This window comes from Tinamus guttatus, unplaced genomic scaffold (genome assembly GCF_059628265.1).
Source record: "Tinamus guttatus ecotype Peru unplaced genomic scaffold, ASM5962826v1 Tinamus_guttatus_pri_ptg000208l, whole genome shotgun sequence".
In the NCBI taxonomy this organism is placed as follows: domain Eukaryota; kingdom Metazoa; phylum Chordata; class Aves; order Tinamiformes; family Tinamidae; genus Tinamus; species Tinamus guttatus.
This window is the reverse complement of record NW_028288742.1, coordinates 2,244,593-2,266,336: the sequence shown is the minus strand read 5'-3', so window position 1 is coordinate 2,266,336 and position 21,744 is coordinate 2,244,593. Positions and strand designations below refer to the sequence as shown.

General features: G+C 42.7%; 2 protein-coding genes across 2 annotated transcripts in view; one reads left to right on the top strand and one right to left on the bottom strand.

Moving 5' to 3' along the window:
• The window catches only part of LOC104567692 (histone-lysine N-methyltransferase SMYD3), a 74,745-nt gene extending 72,115 nt beyond the window's left edge, over positions 1-2,630 (top strand). Inside the window, exon 7 of the mRNA XM_010214535.2 lies at positions 2,415-2,630. Coding sequence (XP_010212837.1) covers positions 2,415-2,516 — 102 coding nt within the window. The 3' untranslated portion in view covers positions 2,517-2,630. The remainder of the gene's footprint in view (positions 1-2,414) is intronic.
• An 18,276-nt stretch (positions 2,631-20,906) lies between these two features.
• The window catches only part of KIF26B (kinesin family member 26B), a 272,866-nt gene continuing 272,028 nt past the window's right edge, over positions 20,907-21,744 (bottom strand). The window contains exon 15 of the mRNA XM_088524291.1: positions 20,907-21,631. Coding sequence (XP_088380417.1) covers positions 21,483-21,631 — 149 coding nt within the window. The 3' untranslated portion in view covers positions 20,907-21,482. The remainder of the gene's footprint in view (positions 21,632-21,744) is intronic.

The following is a 21,744-nucleotide window of genomic DNA, read 5'->3' as shown; positions in this document are numbered from 1 at the left end:
TGATGGATTTTTGTATGTGCTTAGTGATGTTGCTGAGTTTAAGCCAAATTTTTCTTCTTTTAGCCACTGAATACAGAGCAATACCTAGCACAGAAACACCTTTTCAAGCTTTGATTGCCTCTTTCTCTGGGAAGGGAGAATAATGAGCTATTTACTGTTCCATGCCATACCTCAGTGCATCTCTAACCATGGTCTCCAAGCCATTAGTGGTCCACAAGGACACAGTAAGTGCTTTGCAGCTGGGATGCAGAACCATTTACAAACTAATCCCATTGTGGCTTGACTATTTCCTGTTTGCCTCCCCCCTTTTCACCCGCATAAGATGGGGAAAGACTGAATTCCCACTCCCTGGAATTGCCATGCTACTTCTCTGTGCAACTTGTAAGCCTAGGACACATGGATTCTTTGAATGGGATCTGAAGCTGATTCCCTTTATTGCTGTCTGTACCAGAGCAAATATTAGAGCAAGATAAAATCCCCAGTTTGTTGTGAGGATGGATGTGATTCCTAATAAAATTCAGATAATGTCCTAAAATGAGAACTTTGTTGGGCCCTGTGTGATTAGATGTGTCAGCATAGCATGCCACATGCTCAGAGCACAAACTTGATTGCCTTCTCTGCTTCATTACTTTTCTTAATACGCTCTGACACTGAATAGCACCCTGTTGGAGCCCTCGTCAGGCTAATTTCAGCACGACATTAAGGAGAAGGATGTGGATGGCGCAAGAGGAATTGAGATCTGAGTGAGTTTCGCCTCACTCATATCAATCCTGTTTAATCAGGCTCAACCTCCAGGCTGCTGTGCATTGACAGCCTTTTCTGCATCAGCTGTGGAGGGCGTTAAGAACCTGCACATCTTTGTATGCAGGTCAGTGACTGGTGTCTCCCTGTTCTCCTCCACGTCAACTGAAAGAGAATCGCTAACGCAGCCACCTTACCGTGGCCACCCTTCGGTTTTAGCTCTCCTGAAGAAGCTTTAAATAATGTGAAGGGCTTTATCTTCCCCACTAGGATGAAATTTGCCCTCTTAAGGTGTATGAAGCCCTGCAGAACATAATTTGACAGGTTTGGGAAATGGAAGTGTTTCAGGGAGGCAATGCGCTGCAATAAAACCAAAGTTAGCCTTTAGTTTATTGCATAAACAACTTATTTTTAAAAATATGTAGCATATTAAAAATATATATACATGTATACATGTCCTGTGTTGCTGTCTCACAATTCCTGTAATTTTTCATAATTAATTTGTTCCTTTAGCTGAGAGGAAGGCCACACAGACCACAAGACTCTGCGCAGCCTTGGCTCTCCTGTTTAGTTGGGAGATTAGATGAGTAGGGTGGTGTTTTGCATGTTCTTGTTTCTGGACAGGATAAAAAAATCATTGTTTTATAGTGAAATCATTCTAATTCTGGACAGACTTTTGCCAAAATGCCTATGTGATTTAATGACAGTTTAGCTTGTGTTAATAAAGTGCATTAACACTGAATCCGTGGGCCCAAGATGCCGCTTTCCCACACAGCAGCCTGTGCAGGACCCTGCCTTCAGGTGTTCTGCTCTGTATGATCCAGGGCTTCCTATGTGGTGTAGACGTTCATCTCTCCCCTTCCTGTTGTATATGCCAGGTGGAGACTGACTTTTATTCTTGTGCTTTACACTGCTTTTTTTCAATCCTACATTAAAAAAAATGTGTTTTTGTACAGTGTGATGTTTCATGCTCAACTATGTCCACAACCTGTTACAGCAGTTCCACAACATGTTAAATTAAGAAAAACAAAACACAACAAACAATTTGACAAGTCTTTTGGGGGAATATAATTGTGACTTTATTACAAACATTTTGCAAAAACATGACCAGGTTTGTATTTCTGCTAAAATAGATAAATGCAAAAATGGAAGATTTTTAAATTTCATTGTGATTTTTTTCTCCTAACACTATACTTGGAACTGCCTTGCTCTTTCTTCCAAAGTGTTGGGTCCCTTTCCATCTGTTACTTATCTCTCTGTGTGAGGAATTTAATGGAAGGAAGAAGCAGAACTTTCATATGAAAAGTGATGATCTCAGTATGAGCTGGGAGATGAATATTTCAGGCATGTATGTAGTGGAGAAGCTGCTGCCACAACAGGCAATATAAGCCTGAATTGGCCTAGCAATGCAAGATGCCCAGCAGACATAGAAAATGATCTCTTAGGGAAAAGCAGCAAAGGACCCTTCCTCATCCAGACCTTTTACAGTGAAACTATTAATTTAACTTTTTAAAATAATGTGTCAAGATCTTGGATGCCATAATGAGCAAATCTTGAAAGTGTCTTCCAGCCCCTAGTGCAGCACTGCTCATGTCTGCACCCCTCTGCCATTTCCAAAACCCTCATATAGGCTGCACAGTGACTCCTGTGTCCCTTTCTGCTCTCTTCTCAAGGCCTATACCATTATGAAGGTGACCCATGGAGCAGATCACAGCCTGATGCAAGCCTTGATGGAACTAAAGGAACAGTGTGAGGCTGCCATGAGGATGCAGTGAAGAAAAGATGCAGCCTGGGAAGCAAGATATTAAAGGAAAAAGAAAAGCCAGTCCTTTTTATTAAATTGGAAAGCTTCTTGTTGATATTGGAGTCGTTTCATCAGGTCCTGCTTGCTTCACAGAAATGTGTTAACATTTGCTTGTTTTGATGTGTGGTCTTCTGAACTTTCCGAACTTTCCTTATGTTTTGAGGAATATTTGCCAGTTTCAGAAGAATTTTAACTTCTGCAAGGCAAACTGGCAGTGGGTAAGTCTTAATATTTCATCATAATAAAAGCTCACCACTTATACATACGGACAGAAATAATCATACTCTTTTTTTGTTCAATAACCAAAGCCTCCAATCCAAATAACTCTGAATACATAGAAAAATATTAGACTTGAATTCCAACATTATACTTGGCTAGGCTTCCTATGGAGCTTCTCCCATGCTCTTTTAGGTATGGATTTCTCTATCTGCACTAGCTCTGAAGTTATCACTAAGTCTCACCTTACTACCTGTCTTATGTCTCAGTTTACTAGAAAACGTTTTAAGGATTTTTTTTTCTACCAAACACCTCTCTGGTGAATTGATTAAAAATTATTGGAAAGTGTGTGGTAGATCCTCAGCTGTTGCAAAGTGGTATCATTCCATCGAGATCAGCAGTCAATTTTTTAGTCAGTTTACAACAAGATTGAGAGAGCAAGCGAGCATATTTCTTCCTTTTTGACTTCCTATTAGATGTTTTTTTTTTCCAAAAGCCTGATCCAGTGCTCTTTGGTATCAAATAAAACTTTTGAATACTCTAAATGAGTTTTTCTTCCCTCCCAACTTACCTGCAGGGCTCTGGCATTCTTCTTCTTGCATTTCATGTTATTACACAAAGTTCTAATAATGAATATTAAAATGGACTGAATGAAAAATGTAATCAAATGTGCATCTGTGTTGAAAATGCTTATTATTCTGATATTCGCCCATTTTGATTGTTTCAATGGACACCATCATCAGATTTTCTCACTTCATAGCAGCTTACAAAACAGAGCCATTTGTATGTTTATCCAGGGTAACATGGATTAGAGACCAGTTCATATCTATTTAGATAAAAGAAGTTCCAGCTTTTTTCTTTTTCTTCTCCGCTCAAGAGAAAAATATTACAAAAGTTCCTAAGTTACTGAAGAAAAAAGGAGATATAGGAGTGCTGTCAACAGGATATATGCAGTTGTCTTTCCATAAATATGGTGCTCTTGTATGCTAAAAACACTTTTAAAAGGGGCATGTGCCCTTTAGGGCATATTTAGAGATAGATTTATACCTTCATCATGTGTCCAGATTTAAGAAAGCATTGAAGAAGCAACTTGAATGAATGGGTGACCTGGATCCAGAACATCCTTGTATTTACATCGAGTTCCTTTAGGACTGAAGTCAGATCAAAAGTTTATACCCAGAGATGAGGTTTGTCTTTGAATCTGCAGCACCTCAGCTAAGTAAGGGAAATGTCTAAATAGATCTGAGGCAACAGCTTTGCTTTTGCACACTGGGCCAGTGGTCTCAGTACAGATGCAAGAAGTTGGTGGGGTGCCTAGAGCTTGCAGTGCATACAAAGTTTTGATTTGCTGCTCCTGCTTGCCAAAATATTACTTTAAACTCCAGACTAGTATGCAGCATAGGTTAATGTAGTGACTTAATGCTAAACACAAACTATGAGTTTCTTCCAGATAAATGATCTTTCTAGTCACTGCAACCAGGTATAGTCAGCTTTTCTTCATTTATGTCAGGCAACAGAAAATGGCACTCCAGTATGTGAGTAGTCACACACGTTGGTTATCATTATTTCTAAGCAATTTCGCTTTCTCTTTGGATAGCTATATTCTTTTCCCTCTCTTTTCCTTCCCTTCCCTCCTACCAAACATACTGGTGTGTTAGTACCTGGCATGTTTAATCTCTAAGTCCTACAGATGGTCGCTGAACTGAGAGATCGTCCCTCACCGCGTTCAAGGGGAAAGAAAAGCATTTCTTGGAAAATGAGTGCTCTGTTTCCCCACGCTCATCAGCATGAGAGCTGTAACTGCCAGTGATGCTGACTTCCATGTTTATCACAGAAACAAATGTTAACAAATGCCAAATATTTATGAGGAGCATTGAAACCTAAATAATTTAAGGTCTTTGAAAGTATCGCTTTCAGGTATGTCACTCCTCACTAACAATTTATTGCTGCTATTCCAGCCATGACTGTTATTTCATTAGTCCGTAGTTGTTGTAAAGTCAGGCTTTTTCACACCAGTAACTTGACACCATTAATTATTATGAGATGAGAATGCATTTAAAAAGAAAGTGAACACTCTGGGCATAATTTACAGCCACAGCACATGAATGCCAATGCTGAGGAAGATATCTCCTTTAGAGGCATTTGAATTTGTTCCAGCATATGGAGCGTTCACTTGCCCAACAGCAATATTCAAGCAATAACCTCTAAAATGCAGTGCATTTCTGGAGTATGTAGCATGACTTGAGGCCAGAGGCCAAGTTACACCAGCGACCCAAGAAGTGCAATAATCCTTGCAGAAATTCACTGCTTGGTTGTGTCTTCTTGCTATTATGAAAGGAAATTATCAGGGGAAAAGGTCAGACGTTTGTGTATATTAGGATTGCTGACAGAGCAGAGGCATCACTGATGGACAATCAGAAAATGTGAAAGGCACCCAACCTTCAAGAGTTATTTTTCTGCTTTTAAAGAGATATATGCATATTAAAATTATGTGTTTTTGCATAAAGATGATGCTTGTGTAATCTTGCTATCACAATTAGATTTGCAAAGGATGCAAGAAGCAAAACTGGCCAGACCAAGGTGGCCTGCAGGGCCTGCGCCTGGGCAGGATCCCTAGGGCCCCATGCTGCGCTGCCCCACCTCGCCCCACACGTCAGCTCGCAGAGGTATAGGAGCATCAACAGTGCTTTGCATTCATCACTGCAGATATAAAACTTGCATATTTTTCAGCTGAATTTTCTGGTTGATTTCAATTCCTTATGGAGCAGTTTCCCTGGGTGGTTCCCATGTACCACCACCACCATCTGGGCTGCTGATGCTCCTGGGAGCATTGTTGTTGGCATGTTTTCTCCTACAGTGTTTCCATCCTGTGTTTTCTGGAAAAAAAGAGGTTGGTCTTGACTGCAGAGAGATTTAGCTAAATGCAGAGCTGAGGAGCTCAGTCTCAAGCAAGTGTGTCAGGGAAGGAGGAGCACTGGACAAGCATTCATTTCAAGTCCAGGTAGTCTTGTTTTCTGTCTTTACACAAACACAGTGTTTTGGCCTTCAAAAAAGAAAAAAAAAAGGAATCTTATAACCTTTTAGGTGGAATCCCTTTGCTAAGTTAAAGAAAGATGTTAAAGTCAAAAAGAGGCATTATCTGTAATGATGGCAGACCAGCTGCTTGCTTTTAGCACTTCGCGGAGTTTTCAGGTATCTTTTGGAAAACAATGGCAGTTTGGGTTCACCTCAAAGTTTAGAGTTAAATTCTGATATACTTTTGATTTTTCAGTATTTCTGAAATTAGTCTTGTAGGAGCAATATTAGATTGCCTTTAGATGAAGTTGAAATGTGTTTGGAAGGAGAACACGGAGGAAAAAACATGTGAGGGATATGAAGTTTTGCTGAAAATAATTCATTGCAGTTGAAGGAAACATCTACCTCCAGTAAATATATAAAAATATAATATTATATAAAATAGGAAATGAATATGTACACATTAGCTTCCTAAACAATATATTACAGCTGTGAGCTCCTTGAGGTCTATCACTTGCGTGTGAATCCTGTTGTGTGTGGGTTTAGGTCAGCAAAATTCTCCCACTACTCAGCCTTTCCTTTGCTTCTAGCTACAACCCTGCTCTGTGATGGCTGCTTTTTAAAGCTAGGTTTTCTTAGGCTTGTTATTTTACTGCCTACTATGTATGAGATACAGAGGCTTTTTCCCTGCACAGTGTATTTATTGCAAATAGTCCCTGGCCGCTGGAACATCCTTAATGAGGAGAGCTCAGTTTCTCACAGACGTTGTGCCAATTATGAGAATTTTTTTTTTCCTGACTCAGAATTAAATCTCCTGTAAGACACAGGGAAGAAGGAAGGCCTCACAGCTACAGCCGTGGAGCGCCAGGTTGTCAGCAGCACCGGAGACTGTGTCTGACCTTGGGCAAGTCACGTAGGGTTACTTGGCATGCACAGTCAGGCTTTGCCTTTGCTGAGCCTTGGGAAATTTCTCCTCGCTGTAAAGAGCACAAAGGACCAAAGGAACTGGATATGGTGCTCTTCACACCTCTGCATCGCTACTTATCTTCCTGTAAGAGCTCAGGGAGGCTGTGTGCATTCCTGAAGCGCATTATCCGTAGGGCAGTAGGAGAGTCACTCACAGACGATGATGTAGTTCTTAAAATACCTCAAAGTACTTTAAAAAGAAGGCTAAATATTATTTCCCTATTGAGGAAAATAAGGCTCGTAGCGAAATGAACCAGTGTGTTCAAGTTCACTCAACGGAGCAAGCCCGGGAGCTAAAGCTGGTATCAGCAGTCTGGGGGTCAGTGACTTCTGATGCAGAAAAAGCATTAAAATAAGCAGCAAACTCAGGTACTCCATAGAGAGGTCTGTCACTGAGCAAAGTAGCAGTTATAGAAGGTAGTAATTATAGGAAAGGAATCTTTGACCAGCTAGCTTTTGGGGAAGAGCAGCAAACAGCTGGTTGCTGTGTTAATCTACAAGCCCTAACCATGTCCTGTGTGAACTTGTCCAGATGGGTTACAGATCTGTGGCTACACTCAATATCTCAGCCCTGTTCCTGCCCTCTCTGCTTGTGGGATGCATGCGATGAAATGACCTCATCCCCTTTCCATGTTGTAATCGCAAGTATGACTTGAAAGTCCCTCCAAAATGGAGTTGGAACCCCGCTGTGGAGCGCTCTGAGCTGCACCTCCGGCATGTGGGAAAGGCTCCTTCTCGCCTCGACAGGTCAGCACGTCTAAAACACAGTCAGAGTAACCCCTGACAAATGTTCTTGGGCATTTCAGAGAAAAGCTCAGTTAGAGCTTATTTTTGTTGTATTTTTCTTAAAGAGCTATTTTTTTCTTTCCTATCAGTATATATTTTTCCATGCAAAAATCCTTTTCTATTTCATGGCTGATTTTACAAAGTTAATCAGCCTGAAAGTGTATTTGAGAAGGATGTTTTGTAAAATGACCTGTACCAGAACCCTTTGTTGTGATAAATTATGATATATTTTTGAAATACAGAGAATATTTCCCATCCTATCTAAATATGTATTTTCTTGTCTTCAATAAGAATCATGCATGCTACCTGAAAATCTGCAGCCTTTTATTCCCAGATCTTGTCATTCAGCGCAGTGATTTCTGTTCATGCCCATAATAGTGATGTGTAAACCATGCCCATATGACCCCCCATTAGTATTTTGCAGGGTTAACTCAACATTTTTATTTGCTCTGCGCTTGTGATCAACATGGACAAATCAATTCTAATTCCATCATTCTTTAGAATTTTTGTAGGTTTTAATAAGGACCTTAGAGATTCCTTTCCCAAAGAAAAAGAATAACTCAGGCTTAGTAATTAGGCTTCATACAGTCACTGCTCACACAGAGGAACCTAACAAGTTCTTTATAGTTCCCAGGAGACCAATTAACCTTCTTTTAAATATATCTCTATATAGCTACAGATACACACACGCACAGAAATGCACATACACATGGAGCTTTTCAGCACTCTCCAGTGCTCCATTGCCTTGTTAACCAAATCGTGGTGGGCTTTGCAGCAAGAATGCAGGGCTGAGGCAAGCAGCCCGAGTCTCTTTTAACTCTAAAGATGCCAAAATCAGAAAAAGGCATTAATCATTCTTCAGCCTGCCTCCCCAGGCAGAAAGAAGGGGGTAATCACACATCCTCTTCATCCTCCTCTTCAGTTGACGCTCCCTTCCCTTCCTGGCCTCCAGCAGCCTCGCTGGGCGCACAGGAGCCCTAGCTTAGTTTCAGCTAAGAGCTGGTTTTGCGGGACTGATGAGACCGTAGAAAAGAGCATCATTTTCTTCCTCCGCCTCCTCAATTCGGTGCCTCTAATTCCCAGTCCCTGGAGGCAGTGAGGAGGAAGGTGGCAATCTTGCAAACCTCTTGGAGGAAAACTGCTCTTTAACTTGCAGGTGATTCCTCTTGACAATCCCACTTGACTTGCAGAGCGGGAGCCAGGAGACAGTGATGGAGAAGGGCGTCTGATGAGAAAATTAGCTGGGCTCCCCCTGCCCCCCTGTCTCCCTCAGGTCCTTTGCTCTGCTCTTTTCTTGCTTGCGTTGCCTTGCTTGCATTGCCTTGCTTGCATTTAATGAACTCTTTTAACAAAGCCCTTTTAGTGTTGCTTTTCTGTTGCAATACGTGACAGGTATGGTGCAGAGCAGCCTCGGATGACATGAGATGGGATGGGATGGGATGAGATGAGGTCTGGGGCTTTGTGCTGGCCTGAGTGTAGCTGGGGGGATCTTTGGAGAGAGCCCTGGGTGTTGCTCTCCCCAGAGGCACCACTGGCCTCCCAGGTAAGCTAATGACAATATCGCTTTAATGTCACTGAAGGCAAATGCCCACACAGTGTTAGGCTTCTTGCACCTGGTTTATACCCTGTATGGGTCTGTGATCAAAATACCCTTACTGGGGAATAATGCCCCCCCACCTCGCTAACAGGAATGCTGGCTGAAGGTAATTCTTGGTGCTCGCACTCACAAGTTGGGAAAGTTAATTTCTGAACATTTGTGGCCAAAGTCACCAGAAAACAATGGCATTTTAAAAGGTCCATGTAGTGAGGCAATACAAAGCAAAAAAAAATCCCTTACCAAATGTTTTCTGTGGGGATTGTTATAGAAACTGTGACAAACAGACAAAACATCTGATTTTGTATTTTCTGAAAATCAGTCTGTGCTTATTGCTGGGCTTTTTATGCCTGTTTTTCTCGTGTCAAATGGCAAATCCACATGAAGGTGAGGCAATTGGCAAGGCTGCACTGAAGAGCCAGCAGAAGCCTCCACAGAGCTGAGGCGCAAGAGGCCGCGGAGCGTGGGGCCGGGCCGGGGGAGCCGCCAGGCCTCGAGGACACTGCCTGGCTCTGCGCCCGGCTGTGGGAAGAGTGGGGACAGACCCTTGGTGGGCCTGGCCTGGGGCCGCTTCGTCAGTCACAAAGTTTGCATGTGGCCCCTGTGCCGTGACCGTGCTGCCCCCAGTCACAGAAGCTGCTTAATTTCCCTTTCACATCTAAGGCCTTCCCAAAAGTGCCCTCCCGCCTGAAGCAATGAGGAAGCTCATCCAGAGCCCAGCAGCTCCTCGGGCCTTTGAGCTCCTCTGTGACACCACAAGAAATGTCTAATGGGGGTAGAGGATTCATCCTATGTTCGCAGTAGAAAAAGGCCCGTTTGAGGCCAAGCTCCTGGGTGGAATTTGCACAAGAAAGTTAAGTTTAGAGCTCTGTAGTCACACACTCTTTCACATCTGGCCAAGGCCCAAATGAGCTTTCACCCGGGCTCATTCCTTCTTGACCAAGCCCTCTCTACAAGCCATTTAGCTGGGTAGGTATCAACACTTGCCCCAGCCCAAGGAAGAGACATAGTCCAGCCTGCCAGGACTGATGCAGAGCGCCGGGCCGGGGCCATCTTCTTCCTCCCATGCACCCATGAAATGAAGCACCCACCAGTGTGTGGGCCTGCTCCTTGCTGCAAGCACAGCTTTGCATCTAAGCAAACTTTCCAGGATATGATCAGATACGTTATTTGCTAGAGAAACTCATTCACAGATTTTTTCCATCTGAAACACCTTATTTTAGTTATAAGTCACTCAGTGCATGCTTTCCAAAAGCAAAACAAAAAGACCAAAAGCAAAAAAGCTCAAAAGACTTACTCTGTCTTGCCCAGGGAAGAATTTCTGGGGTCATAAAGGTAATTTAAAGCTCAAAGGTTTACAAGCTCTGCAAGATAAGGCCATATAACACCCTCCACTCTTTATGATAGTAGCTTACAAAGACAGCAAAATGGCTTAGCATGAGGGTCAATTTTACACAAAGCTCCTGTTTGGAGAAGGAAAAAAAAAGACCCTTAGACCCTTCATAGCTAGTTTTGATGTTTGCTATTAAATTACAGAGTTCTTTTCTCACCCTCCAGCCCATGGGTTTTCTGCTTGCAGTGTGACAAATTAATCATCAGTGAAATGAGAAGCTCTCTGTGCCCTAGGCCTCTGTGCAGTGGCGTCCCTGCATGGCTTAAGCTGGACACCCTTGCACACACCTCACATCATACACCTTGTGGGCAGGCTCACCTAAGACCCTGTAGCTCACTTGGCCTCTACCTGTATTTAATTCCCTGACGAATCTGCCAGAGCCCGTGTGCATCCATGGACCTGACCTGGTTGTGCCCATGCCTTATAACAGCCTCCTACCGAGGCTCATGTACCGAGGCTTTGATGTAGAGTCTATGCTAACCGTCGCAACATGCTGGGGCTTCTGCCTCTTCGATTCTTCTCGTATATTGCAAAAATGTCGAAAAATTTGGAAAGCAAACTAAAAACAGGACATACAATCAAGCTAGGCAATGTTCAGAGAGGCCATACATAAATATTTCATAGAATAGGTCATCAGGTCCTAGGTAAAGTTACTGGGTGGAATAATCATTCCACGAATATTTTTCTTTCTTTGCTATGACACTGGGTATTTAAGGACTACCTGCACCTCTCCAAGAAAAATTTCAGGTAAGAAACCTCCTTGGAAGTCTATTTTTTTTTTATTCAGTATGCAGAGAGTGTTTGATCTAGCCCACCTGTGACTAGCCCACTCTGTAAATCACTTTGTGCCACTGCAGTACTAATGGTCAAGCAAATAGAACAGGATTTGCTGCGTCTGTTATTCTGCTCCTGTAAACAGAAAGAATAGAGACTGATGGATGCCATGTCTGCAATGCCAGGGCTTAGATGCTTTGCAGATGCTTTTCTAAGGATTTAATCATATCTTAATGGCTTTAAATACAACTTTGAGAAATATTCTTTGAGCCTCTGGAAACTCATGGCAGATATGAAACCCCAAGCCCGCTGTGGCAGCAGGAGTCAGTCTCTGGCTCCAGACTGATTATCTGAGCGGTTATCTTTTTCATTTCATGTAATTCTGATGCCTTCCATTGTCCTTGGAAATTAGGAGAAAATGATGTTTACAGTGTCTCGCTTGGCTCCTGTGGTGGTGCTTGCTGTGTACTGTGAGGTTTCCATCAAATATGGTTTAGGAGCAGGCAGCTTTAATAAAAACAGAACTGTGAGTCATCCTACAGCTCTCAGGCCTCCTTTCTATGGTTGCATCCATGGCCATCTGGCTCAGAGCACAGTGAGCTGGGGCACTGCACATCACTGGGGATGGAAGGCGCAGTGGGGGAGAGCAGCGCTGCCCCTTCGGAGCTGCTTGGTGCTCTCCTCCAAGGGACAGCTCTGCAAAGGGCCGAGCTGGGTGGTCCTGAGCTTCTGAGTGCCGAGGCTGGAGGACGCATGCAGAGCAGAGCTCATGCTCTCCCTCTCTGCCCGAGTACAGATACAATGAAGTTTGTCTTTTGGCAAAATAAATACAGAAAATTATTATTTTTCCTTTCAACTCCCCTAATTTACAGTCCTCGAGGGAATGCAGGTGAGCAGAGGTGAAACAGGGAGTAGTCCCTGCCCTTTTTAGAGCGAGTGGCAGAGGCCTTGCCTTGCTGGAGGTGGGAGACTTCCTTTCCACAGCAAGACTGGGAGCCCTGCAGCACACACGTGTCTGGCTGCTCTTGCATAGCTGGGAGCTGCAGAAATGAAAATATGGATGTGTGCCAAATGCACACAGCTGCCTATGCTTGGCTGCCAGTGGGCTGGCATGAAGGCTGCAATCTGACACACACTGTGGCTACCAACCCATGCAGTAAGGTGCCACGGAAGAGATGCACATAAACATGCATGAGTATGAACGCGGAACTTCCCCTAGACACAATTCCCAGGGACGAACCATTTGTGGTCATCTCAGAGCTGTTCCAGGTCAGTACTTGCCAGGGTAGTCATTGAAGGCAGAAAGTTAGGCCCTCCAAACTATCTACTTGCTTTTAGAGATGATGAGAGCGGCCCGGGGGACGTGACAGAGCATTTGCGAGGTCATAGCCAGTGTAGTCTTGCTCAGTGGTTAAATAGCAGATGTCAGCCTCCAAAATTGCCAGATTGGCAACTGTCATGAATACTAACAGACATCATAAAACATAAAATCAACTCACAGATGGCCTTTTTTTTTTTTCCTAGGGAAACTAAACATTAATTTTGTGTTGATCTGAGATCCAATGAGCTGAATTTTCTACCCTCTCATCCCTCCTCAGCAGCTTCAAGGCCACTCATGCTGCCAATGCCAAAGAGGGTGATAACCGGGTAGCTGCCACGTCTGGAGCTCAGCGGGCAGGTGTGGGAGAGGAAGCAGCTGTAGGAGCCCACCCACCTCCTCCTGGTTTCCAGGAGTAGGGACCTGATACCAGATCCTTGTAAGAAAACGAAGCCTGACAGATTTCCATACTCAAACCTGTCCTGACCTGCACCTTTAGGGTCACTGGCATGTTCCTGGCTAGAAAGACAGGATAAATGGTCCAGGTAGGTTTCTCTAGTCTGGTTTTTGGCTAGAAACCTTTCCTGGTGTCTTTCCCCAACGCAGACGTGAAACATCGAGGTTGTCGAGGCTTTAGATCTCTAAGACTTTAAGCCTGGCCAACAGGTACCTGTTTTTTTCCTTTTCGGCTCATACAGGGCTCCTCACCACCACCTCTGCCTTAGACCGAGTCTAGGACCTGTGCTAACCCATCTTTCTCTGCTTTTGTCACTGTAAGGCACCTCGGGCCCTTTAATACTGATGTAGTGGCATGATAACAGCAATGAAGATAAATTATCTCAAAAATGGGCAATAAGCCTTTTAGCTCTTTAGAGCAAATCACAGCTATTCTGAACAGCCCTCAGACGAAAGAAGTGACCGTTTATCTTCATTTGCAGCTACTGCACAGAGGCTCCAGCATGCAAATGCATTGGCCCGGGGGCAACAGGAAAGGTAGTGTACAGGAGTCGTCGGGATTAGCTCTGGGAGAGGGAAAGCTCCTTCTTCCCCTCTGCCACCCCAGCGCATTCCCTGCCAGATGTTGCCGCCATGGCCACCCTGTGATTTTTTTGCCCTGAAGCATTGGTTGTTGTGGAGAGCTGCACCCCCGGCCCCATCCAGCTCCTGCAGCTACTAGCTCTCCCACCAAGCTGATACAACAACAACGTGACCATTTGAAATGCCTGCAAAACTGTTAGCCTAATATTTACAGTCCTAACACGTTAGCATATTCCCTATGAGTAGTGGGGCATAAGCAGGAATCACCCCAGCAAATGATGTTTCTTAAAGCAGATCTTAAGTTGTCCCCATTTCCCACAGAAAGCGTGATTCATTTTTAATTCTACTGGGAAGAACAAAATCTACTCACCGCGGCTCGTGCAGGGGGCTGTACATCCACACGGCCAAAAAGCTCGTTCACATCTTGCCTTGCAAGGGAGATGCTCTCTACATTGGGAGGGGACACTGGAAACGTGAGCAAAAGGCTTGCAGGTGTCACAGAGAGCCTCAGCAGCCGTTCAGGTGCCCCCTGTACCTGCCAGCGCTGTCCAGCCCAGGGAGTGACGTGTCTGGAGTGATGGGCACAACCTTTACACTGTGTTACGTGTCTATATGGTGGTCAAGGGAAAGCAGACACCATTGTCATAGCTGATTAGAAGAATATATAGTTATGAACGCATTTTTATCAAGTATTTGGTATTGACCTTGTTCCCTTGCACACGGATGCAGGCGGAGCAATCCCTGCTAGCGCGAGGCGGCCCCCAGGCCTAGTGGCTACGCAGAAGCAGCACCGGTCCAGGCTCTGTGCTTTGTTTCTGCTTCTGGCCAGCAGCAGGGGAGAAGTCGATGGGTCTATGCAGGGTCGCAACATTTCATTGCTCTCGGGCCCTGCAATTCCCTACTGGTGTTTTCCTGCTGAATATGCTTCCTAGCAGTATTTGCTATGAATAACAGCTCATATTTTAAAACAACCCCCCTATTGTGATAAATGAAGGAAAAAAAATCTTTTTTGACCTTCCTCGCTCTCAAAATTGTGGATCAAAAGCACCATTTTCTCCAACACTTCATAAATATTTTCATTCAAAGTGAAATAGTCAGGGAAGCAGAAATATCAGTAAGATAAAAGTAAACATTTAATGCCACTATAGTTTGATTTTTTTTTCAGACATCATATTTTTGACAATGTTTCACACCTCAGATATACCACAAAAGGGATATTTTTAGCCAGCAAACAATAAACTTCACAATTTTAATGGCAAAAGGCTTAATGCATTTGTTGATCAACTTGGAAGTGGCTGTGACTTTCCACATTTTAACTTGTCCTCATGCTGTTCTATTTTTTTTTCCATAAAATTTAGTTGATAAAATATATATATCTACCACTGATACGTCCCCTTCTGGAATTGCCCATTGGCAGGACCAGCAGAAGTTCTGTATCCATCAGTTTGTTTGTCTCCTCCCTAGCCCTATTTTATACCACTGTTATAATGAGAAAGAACATAGCCACAGACAGAATGAAACGGATTTAGCAAACATACACTTCAATGCATAGCACTTAGATAAGCATTTCCAACCATGATGTGTAAATAAATTATAAAATACAAGCGACTCTATAAAACAAGAACATCCTGAGTTTACAAATAAATTATATCCTTCATACATAGAATATGATGTGGATGTTAGTTACCAGCAGTTTCAGCTATGGGAGGCAAAAACGTAAAACATAAAAAAGTTAATATCTATGCATACATAAAACATATATGTATGTGTGCTATATGTAAATATCCACACACATACATATACAATATAGAGGGTGAATACATCCATATCTATAGTATATAGAGTATATGTAATATAGCTGAAACTGCCTCAAGCACCATTTTATTACCATTATTATAAAGTATGCTCAATACTTAAGTAGGACCACTCAAAGGCAAAAAGTTTTTGGAGAGGGTTTTTTGTTGGTAGAGGTGGATTTTTTTCCTTTTTGGGAATGTTTTGTGGTTTTTTTTTTTTTTTGAAAGAGTCTATATGAAGGGTACTACTTCATTTTCAGCACCTCCATTCTCAACTGAATGAAATCATCACTGCTCTTTGTGAGTTCCAAAATGTTGCGTAAATGAGTTTCAGTCTGCTCTCTGTGAAGTTGTTGGCAAAATCCATATTGACTTCAACAGGGTCAAGACAAAGGTGCTACGCTGTTAAATTTTTTATTTTTTTTTCATTTTACTTGAGAAGGAGAAAGAAGAAAAGATAGAGCCAATAATAAAATGGTTTATTATTTCCAAGAGCAGATATGGAAGCTCAGATAACCCCATGATGAGCGCACAATAAATGCAAGAGACAGAGATTATTAACCCTGCCTTGACAAATCATTCACCGTTTTGTTTGCCGTAGGTATTTGGAAACCTGCTCCAAGTCCCACAATAGCTAGCAACATTCAGCCTCGCATCTCCAAAAATTGCTGGGCGTTCCCAACGCAAAATCCTGTGGAGCAGCCAGCCAGCGGAGGCGGCCGTGGGGATGGAGCAGGCCGGGCGAGCGGCCCCGGGCACAGCTACCGCCCGCTCCTGCCGCGTGCCTGCGGGGACCCCATGCATCCCTGACGGGGACCGTCCCTCTCGTCCAAGCAGGCTACCAAAGGGTCACAAAATCGGCGGTTTGTGGGAATCCTGTTTGTGTTACGCTGCCCTCTGCAACTCAGCAACTTTTAGTTACCGTTTTTATAACTACCAGGACTAAGCAGAAGGCTTCCTATCTCGCAGGGCGCTCAGAGTCTGAGCTTTCAGCTAGCATAGCTAGGGTGTATGTCTTGTACATGTACACAGACTGCTGCATTGAACAGTGGTTGTTGCGAGGTACTGTGCCTTACATTCACGATGTGACACACAGAGCAGCTACTCTGGACTTTTACAGGCTTTGACATTTCAGTAACAGACACTATATGGGAACTGCAGCAACTTCAGCTTTATAAGCTGAACATCTGGGGGGAAAAAAAGACCTTTAAAAGAACCTTTCGAAGAGTTCCAAGTGTGAGTGTTTTTGTGCAGCGTGGCGCAAGGCAACCTTTGGTGAGTGATGGGAGGAATGCTTTACAAGCGCTCACTGCGCCTTGCGAACAGGCAGCCGTGCCACTTCCTCACATAACCGTGCGTGGGGTCTCTGGCTATGTACACATGCACCTCTTGGCAGGCCTATACAACCCTTCATGAGTACTTTTAGCTCCTTGGAAGCAAAAAGGTGACACAAAATCACTGAAGTTTGTAGAAAGGTCTATATCCTTCAGCTGCCAGGGAATTTGAATTCCAGGCCATTTTAAGACAAACCATACTACTGCAATAAATGAAAAACAAAGCAAAACCAAACCTAAACAAACACTTCAAGGAGGACAGAGTGTCTACCCTGTGAGCTTGCTTGGGATATGATGTGTATGACTCCCAGCATCACTCCTAGTTTTCTGCCTCTACAATTCCCATGTTCAGAGATGGAAGAAAAAAAACCATCTTTGTGTACCTTTCATCTCTTTCAGTACATTATCTGCATCTCATTTTGCTTGGTGCCAGAGGATCATGCCACTGCTCTCCACCAGCTCACATTCTGTGTAGCTGCAAGTTTGACAAGTTATGTTGTATGATATTCAGTACTTTGCAACATGGATCTAAACATGCACATGTTGAGTGGTAGCTCAACACACACACATGGTCTTTAGACAAAATGAGGATGTACACACAGGTTAGTGCAGAATATTCTTCCACTGTATAATCAACTGCTCAGTAAATACTTAAACACTTCGCAGCTGGATTAATTTTCCCTCTTCCTCACAACTGGGTTTAACCTGTTTTAACTCTCCTGACTCTAATGCAATTGAGCCTCAGTGCAGGTGAGGCAAGAAGCAGGCCAAGAAGGGAGCCAAGAACAGGCAGCCTTTTTATCTGTTTCCTTGCATCTCTTTGAAATAATTCTCCTGCTTGCTTGTATCTAATGAATTGACCAGAGCTTATTTTGAAGCAAATGCAAAACATGCAGGATGTAAGAAAAGACACCCATAGTCATGAAAAGTGCACAGGGAATTAGGGATCTCCAGGACTCGGTATGAAACGAAGCACCTCCTGGGTGGCCCTGGGCAGTTTTCAGAATTAAGCCTAAATTGCTACTGCTGCCAAGACCTGAACATGACTGTAGCAATGCAACTTATTGGGTGGCTTTCTTCAATCATTAAATAACCTGATAATGAAGACCTGTAATATCTGGTACGCATATGAATGAAGATTTAACCTTCAAACCTAATTACGTTAACACTGTTGTTTACTACCACAGCCGTTCCAGGGATGTAGGAATGACTTCTCAACATGCAAGTGACAAAGCATTCCATTCAAGTTGCTCCTGTGTATTTTGGGTAACTTGGTGCCTTTTAAAAACACCAGGCTAAAAATAGCATTGCACAGGCAACTGCTAAAGAATGGGTCTTCCTGGATTATTTCGCAAACTGTATGGGTCATATGGAAAACGCTGGCTTCTGTAGACTAAGGGCAATTTCATCAGAAGGTCATGATGCTTTCAATTTTATGTTTTGCATGTATCTGAAGTATAAAAATACAAATTCCAAAACAAAAAGCTATATTCACCAAGAAGACATTTCACAGATGGTAAATCTCAGTAGATCTTCATTTCCCTTTATGCATTAAGCCAAAATATTCCCCTAAAATATAGTGGCAAATTTTAAAATGTGCTCACAGTCAAAAAAGAAATACACATTTTAGGATGTGAATACTGGTATATGGCTGGAGTGTCACTGGCCATTATAAGTAAGTTCTCAGAAATAAAATATTGTTAAGGACTTCAATTATGCTCAGTCAATACTTAATTCTGAGTATGTCAAATTCATCCTTGATGTAATCCAACCTGGTTTCACTGATAAATTTTGGTCCCTCATGATAAACATGATAAGCACACGCTCCTATTATTTAAAATAATGCCTAGACAGGCACCTTTTTGTTATGTTTCATAATCCACAGAAGTACCAAACCTAGAGATGTTGACTAGTTGAGCCTGTAATGCTGCTGATGAATACTGTAATAGATATAATAGCGTGGAAATGTGTGCCCTTCATTACTACCTCTGTGTAAGTCACTGAATAAGTAAGAGAGCAACTCTTGTTAAGAATGCATTCTGTGCATGCACCATTTGCTAGGATTCCACTTAGCTTCCATCAAGTATCTGTTTGCTTTTATTGTACCATTTGCCGTTTACCATCTCGCCACAGTTCCCCAGCATGAACAACGTCCTTACACTGCTGCTTATCTTCAGGGGCGGGAGGACCATGCAGCCAATGTGCCCAGCGACACACGCAGAGCCCAATGAGCACCCTTGCAGAACTGCTTGAGGCTGAACATTTCATTTCACATGCAGGAGCTGGTGGGTCCTTGACCGTGGGCCCCAGCAGGGAACCCAGCAAAGCCCAGTGTCACCGGCCCCTGCGAGAGCAGCCCAGCTGGGGACACAGGGCGCTGAGAGATGGGTCTCTCCTCCTGTGAGCCCCTTGCACATGTGCGATTGACCTGAGGCTCTGCAGGGCTAAAGCCCAGAGAGAAGGATGGACTCGGCACCCCAAGGACGCTAGATCTCCATCCAGCATAAAACTGCACTGGCAGCTCCCATGGCTCTGCAGAGATTATGTCCCGATTATGTCCAGGGGGCTCTGTGCAGGAGAGACGGGCTCAACAGACCCCACTCCACAGCTCAATTAAAGGAGAAACAAAGCTAGAGAAATAAAATGCTCAAAAGTTGCTTTTGTTTGTTTGTTTTGCCTTGAGAAGGAAGGGAATAGGGAGCAGACCCATATCTTTTAAAACTGACTTAGAATATGAATGAGTTTCCTGGTAGGGAAATGCTGTGGAACAGAACAGAAAATAACTTTTATATAGAATCTTTTCTTTCCCCCACCAAATAATCCTATAACTTATAATAATGGATCTTCTATGGAATACAGTGACAAAGCTGATAAAGAGAATAAGAATTGTTAGTACATATTTTACAGCACATATTTTAGGGTATAGAAATGAATTTTATTTTTTTTTCATTTTAATATCCTAAAATATGTATCCTAAACTACATAAAATTCATTTCTATCTAGTTTGCAGGTTTTCCAGATAACTTAGTATTCTAACGGTATTTTTGTATTTTTTTTCCATCGGGAGTTGCAGCTTGGGACTCTAGTACAGCACTAATGTGGTACTGCAGGTAAAGCAGAGCTGCGTTTAAGAACAGGACATTGATTAAATATGTAACACATTGAGTGCATGTTAAATGATGCTCTTAGTTTCACATAAGCAATGGGAGGGTTGCATAAGCGTATGTGAGAGAGGAATTTTTATAAAAGGGCTTACATCAATATAAAAGAGGAAGAAACTCACACCACAAAATAATTTGGTATGTTCACACATAATGGAAATGCAATTTTCACACATTTCTGTATGTAACACAGGCTTCTTCCCACGTGCTGTTTGCTACACAGACACATACAAGCAGAACATCTGGATGTGCCTAGACCCCTCATACTTTTGACACTAGTGAAAATTTTGCTGTGGTTTCAGTAAGGGAGTGTTGATAAGGAAATTGTCATAGCCAACATATCTGATGTGCTGCATCCACACACTCACACCCCATGCTTATTTCTGGACTATTTAGAACCGAACAGAGCATGCACTTCTCGTATGGCTCCAGCTACGGACAGGCTGGGCCAGGGAACGAAAGCTGCTGAAGTATGTTTGGAAGTGGTATTAGTCAAAAAGAGGCAAAATTAAATTTTATCAGTCATATTCTCAAGAAAAAAGAAAGAATAAATCACTCACTTGTGGACTGATAAGCATGGGAGCCCTCAGCCTAGAGAGTAATTTTCCAGTAAGTTATTAGCACCAGAGAAAGGGTTAGGATGAAAGTGCCCTCTCATCCATAACTCTAGCTAGTACAAAGCTAAAAATAGATGAAAAGCAAAACAAATTATGGAGTTGGATCAAACGGAAAAGATACTTTATAGTAATCTCACCTCTCTTCTCTCATATATTGTAGAATCTACAGGTTGGGAAAATTGCTGTATCCTCCAATATAGTATAGTACAGAAGAGCAGATAATCTGACCTCACTCACAACTAAAATACTTTGTGGGTCAGATAGTAAAGTTAAATTTCTCTTTGAGTGGCCTTACTCTGGTAACAATAAAAGACAGTTAACATTTATTCATAGGTTGTACTGATTAGGAAATATCGCTACAAACACAAGTTACTTAGAAACAGCAAGTCTGAAATAGGAGAAAACACCAAGAGAAAAACAAGCTGTAAATACATTTCAAAAGTGTGGTTTTTTTTGTTGTTTTTTTTTTAACCTTTTTTTTCTCAACTAGCACCATCTGTACACAAGAAAGTATGAACATAAATGTTTGGATAATAAAGATTTGCAAGGCACTTAAACAGTCTTTCTGTTTTTTTTTTTTTTTTTAATGAACCTCTCTGTGGAAGTCCTACAACCACCTTTCTCCTCCTCCCTCAGCTAATGTAGGGGAAGAAGTCTCTTCTGACAGCAGTTTTTATATACAGACATGTCCTTAAAGGTTCCTCAAAGTGCTCTTTACTCTAAGAGAATCAACATCTTTATATCTCCATTTTTTCGTGCTCATCCTTTTTTTTTTTTCTGCTCTTCAGTATAATAAAGCAAATCTCTCATACACACAGCTGAGACTTGACTCGAACCTTCATCCTCGTTCTGTTGTCTTTGGGATGCTAATCAGAAGGAAAAAGGAGGATGGCTGAGATTCGCGTTGAAATTCTCCTGAGCTTTATTCTCTATCGACGTCTCGAAGTGATGTCAAAGCAGGTGATCATCATGAGGTGGGCCTTGCAGAAGTTGACACGATTTTCCAAGCGCTCAGTCACGCATTCCAGGGCCTCTAGGTATTCTAGAGAATCCAGCTCAAATACCTGCTCCAAGTCAACTGTGGGAAAGAAAATATGCAGACAGAAAAAGCAGTCACAACCAACTCTGGCTGCTGTGAAAGGTTTAACACAAGCGTGGAGCTTGTTGGTAATACATACAACATTATCTCTG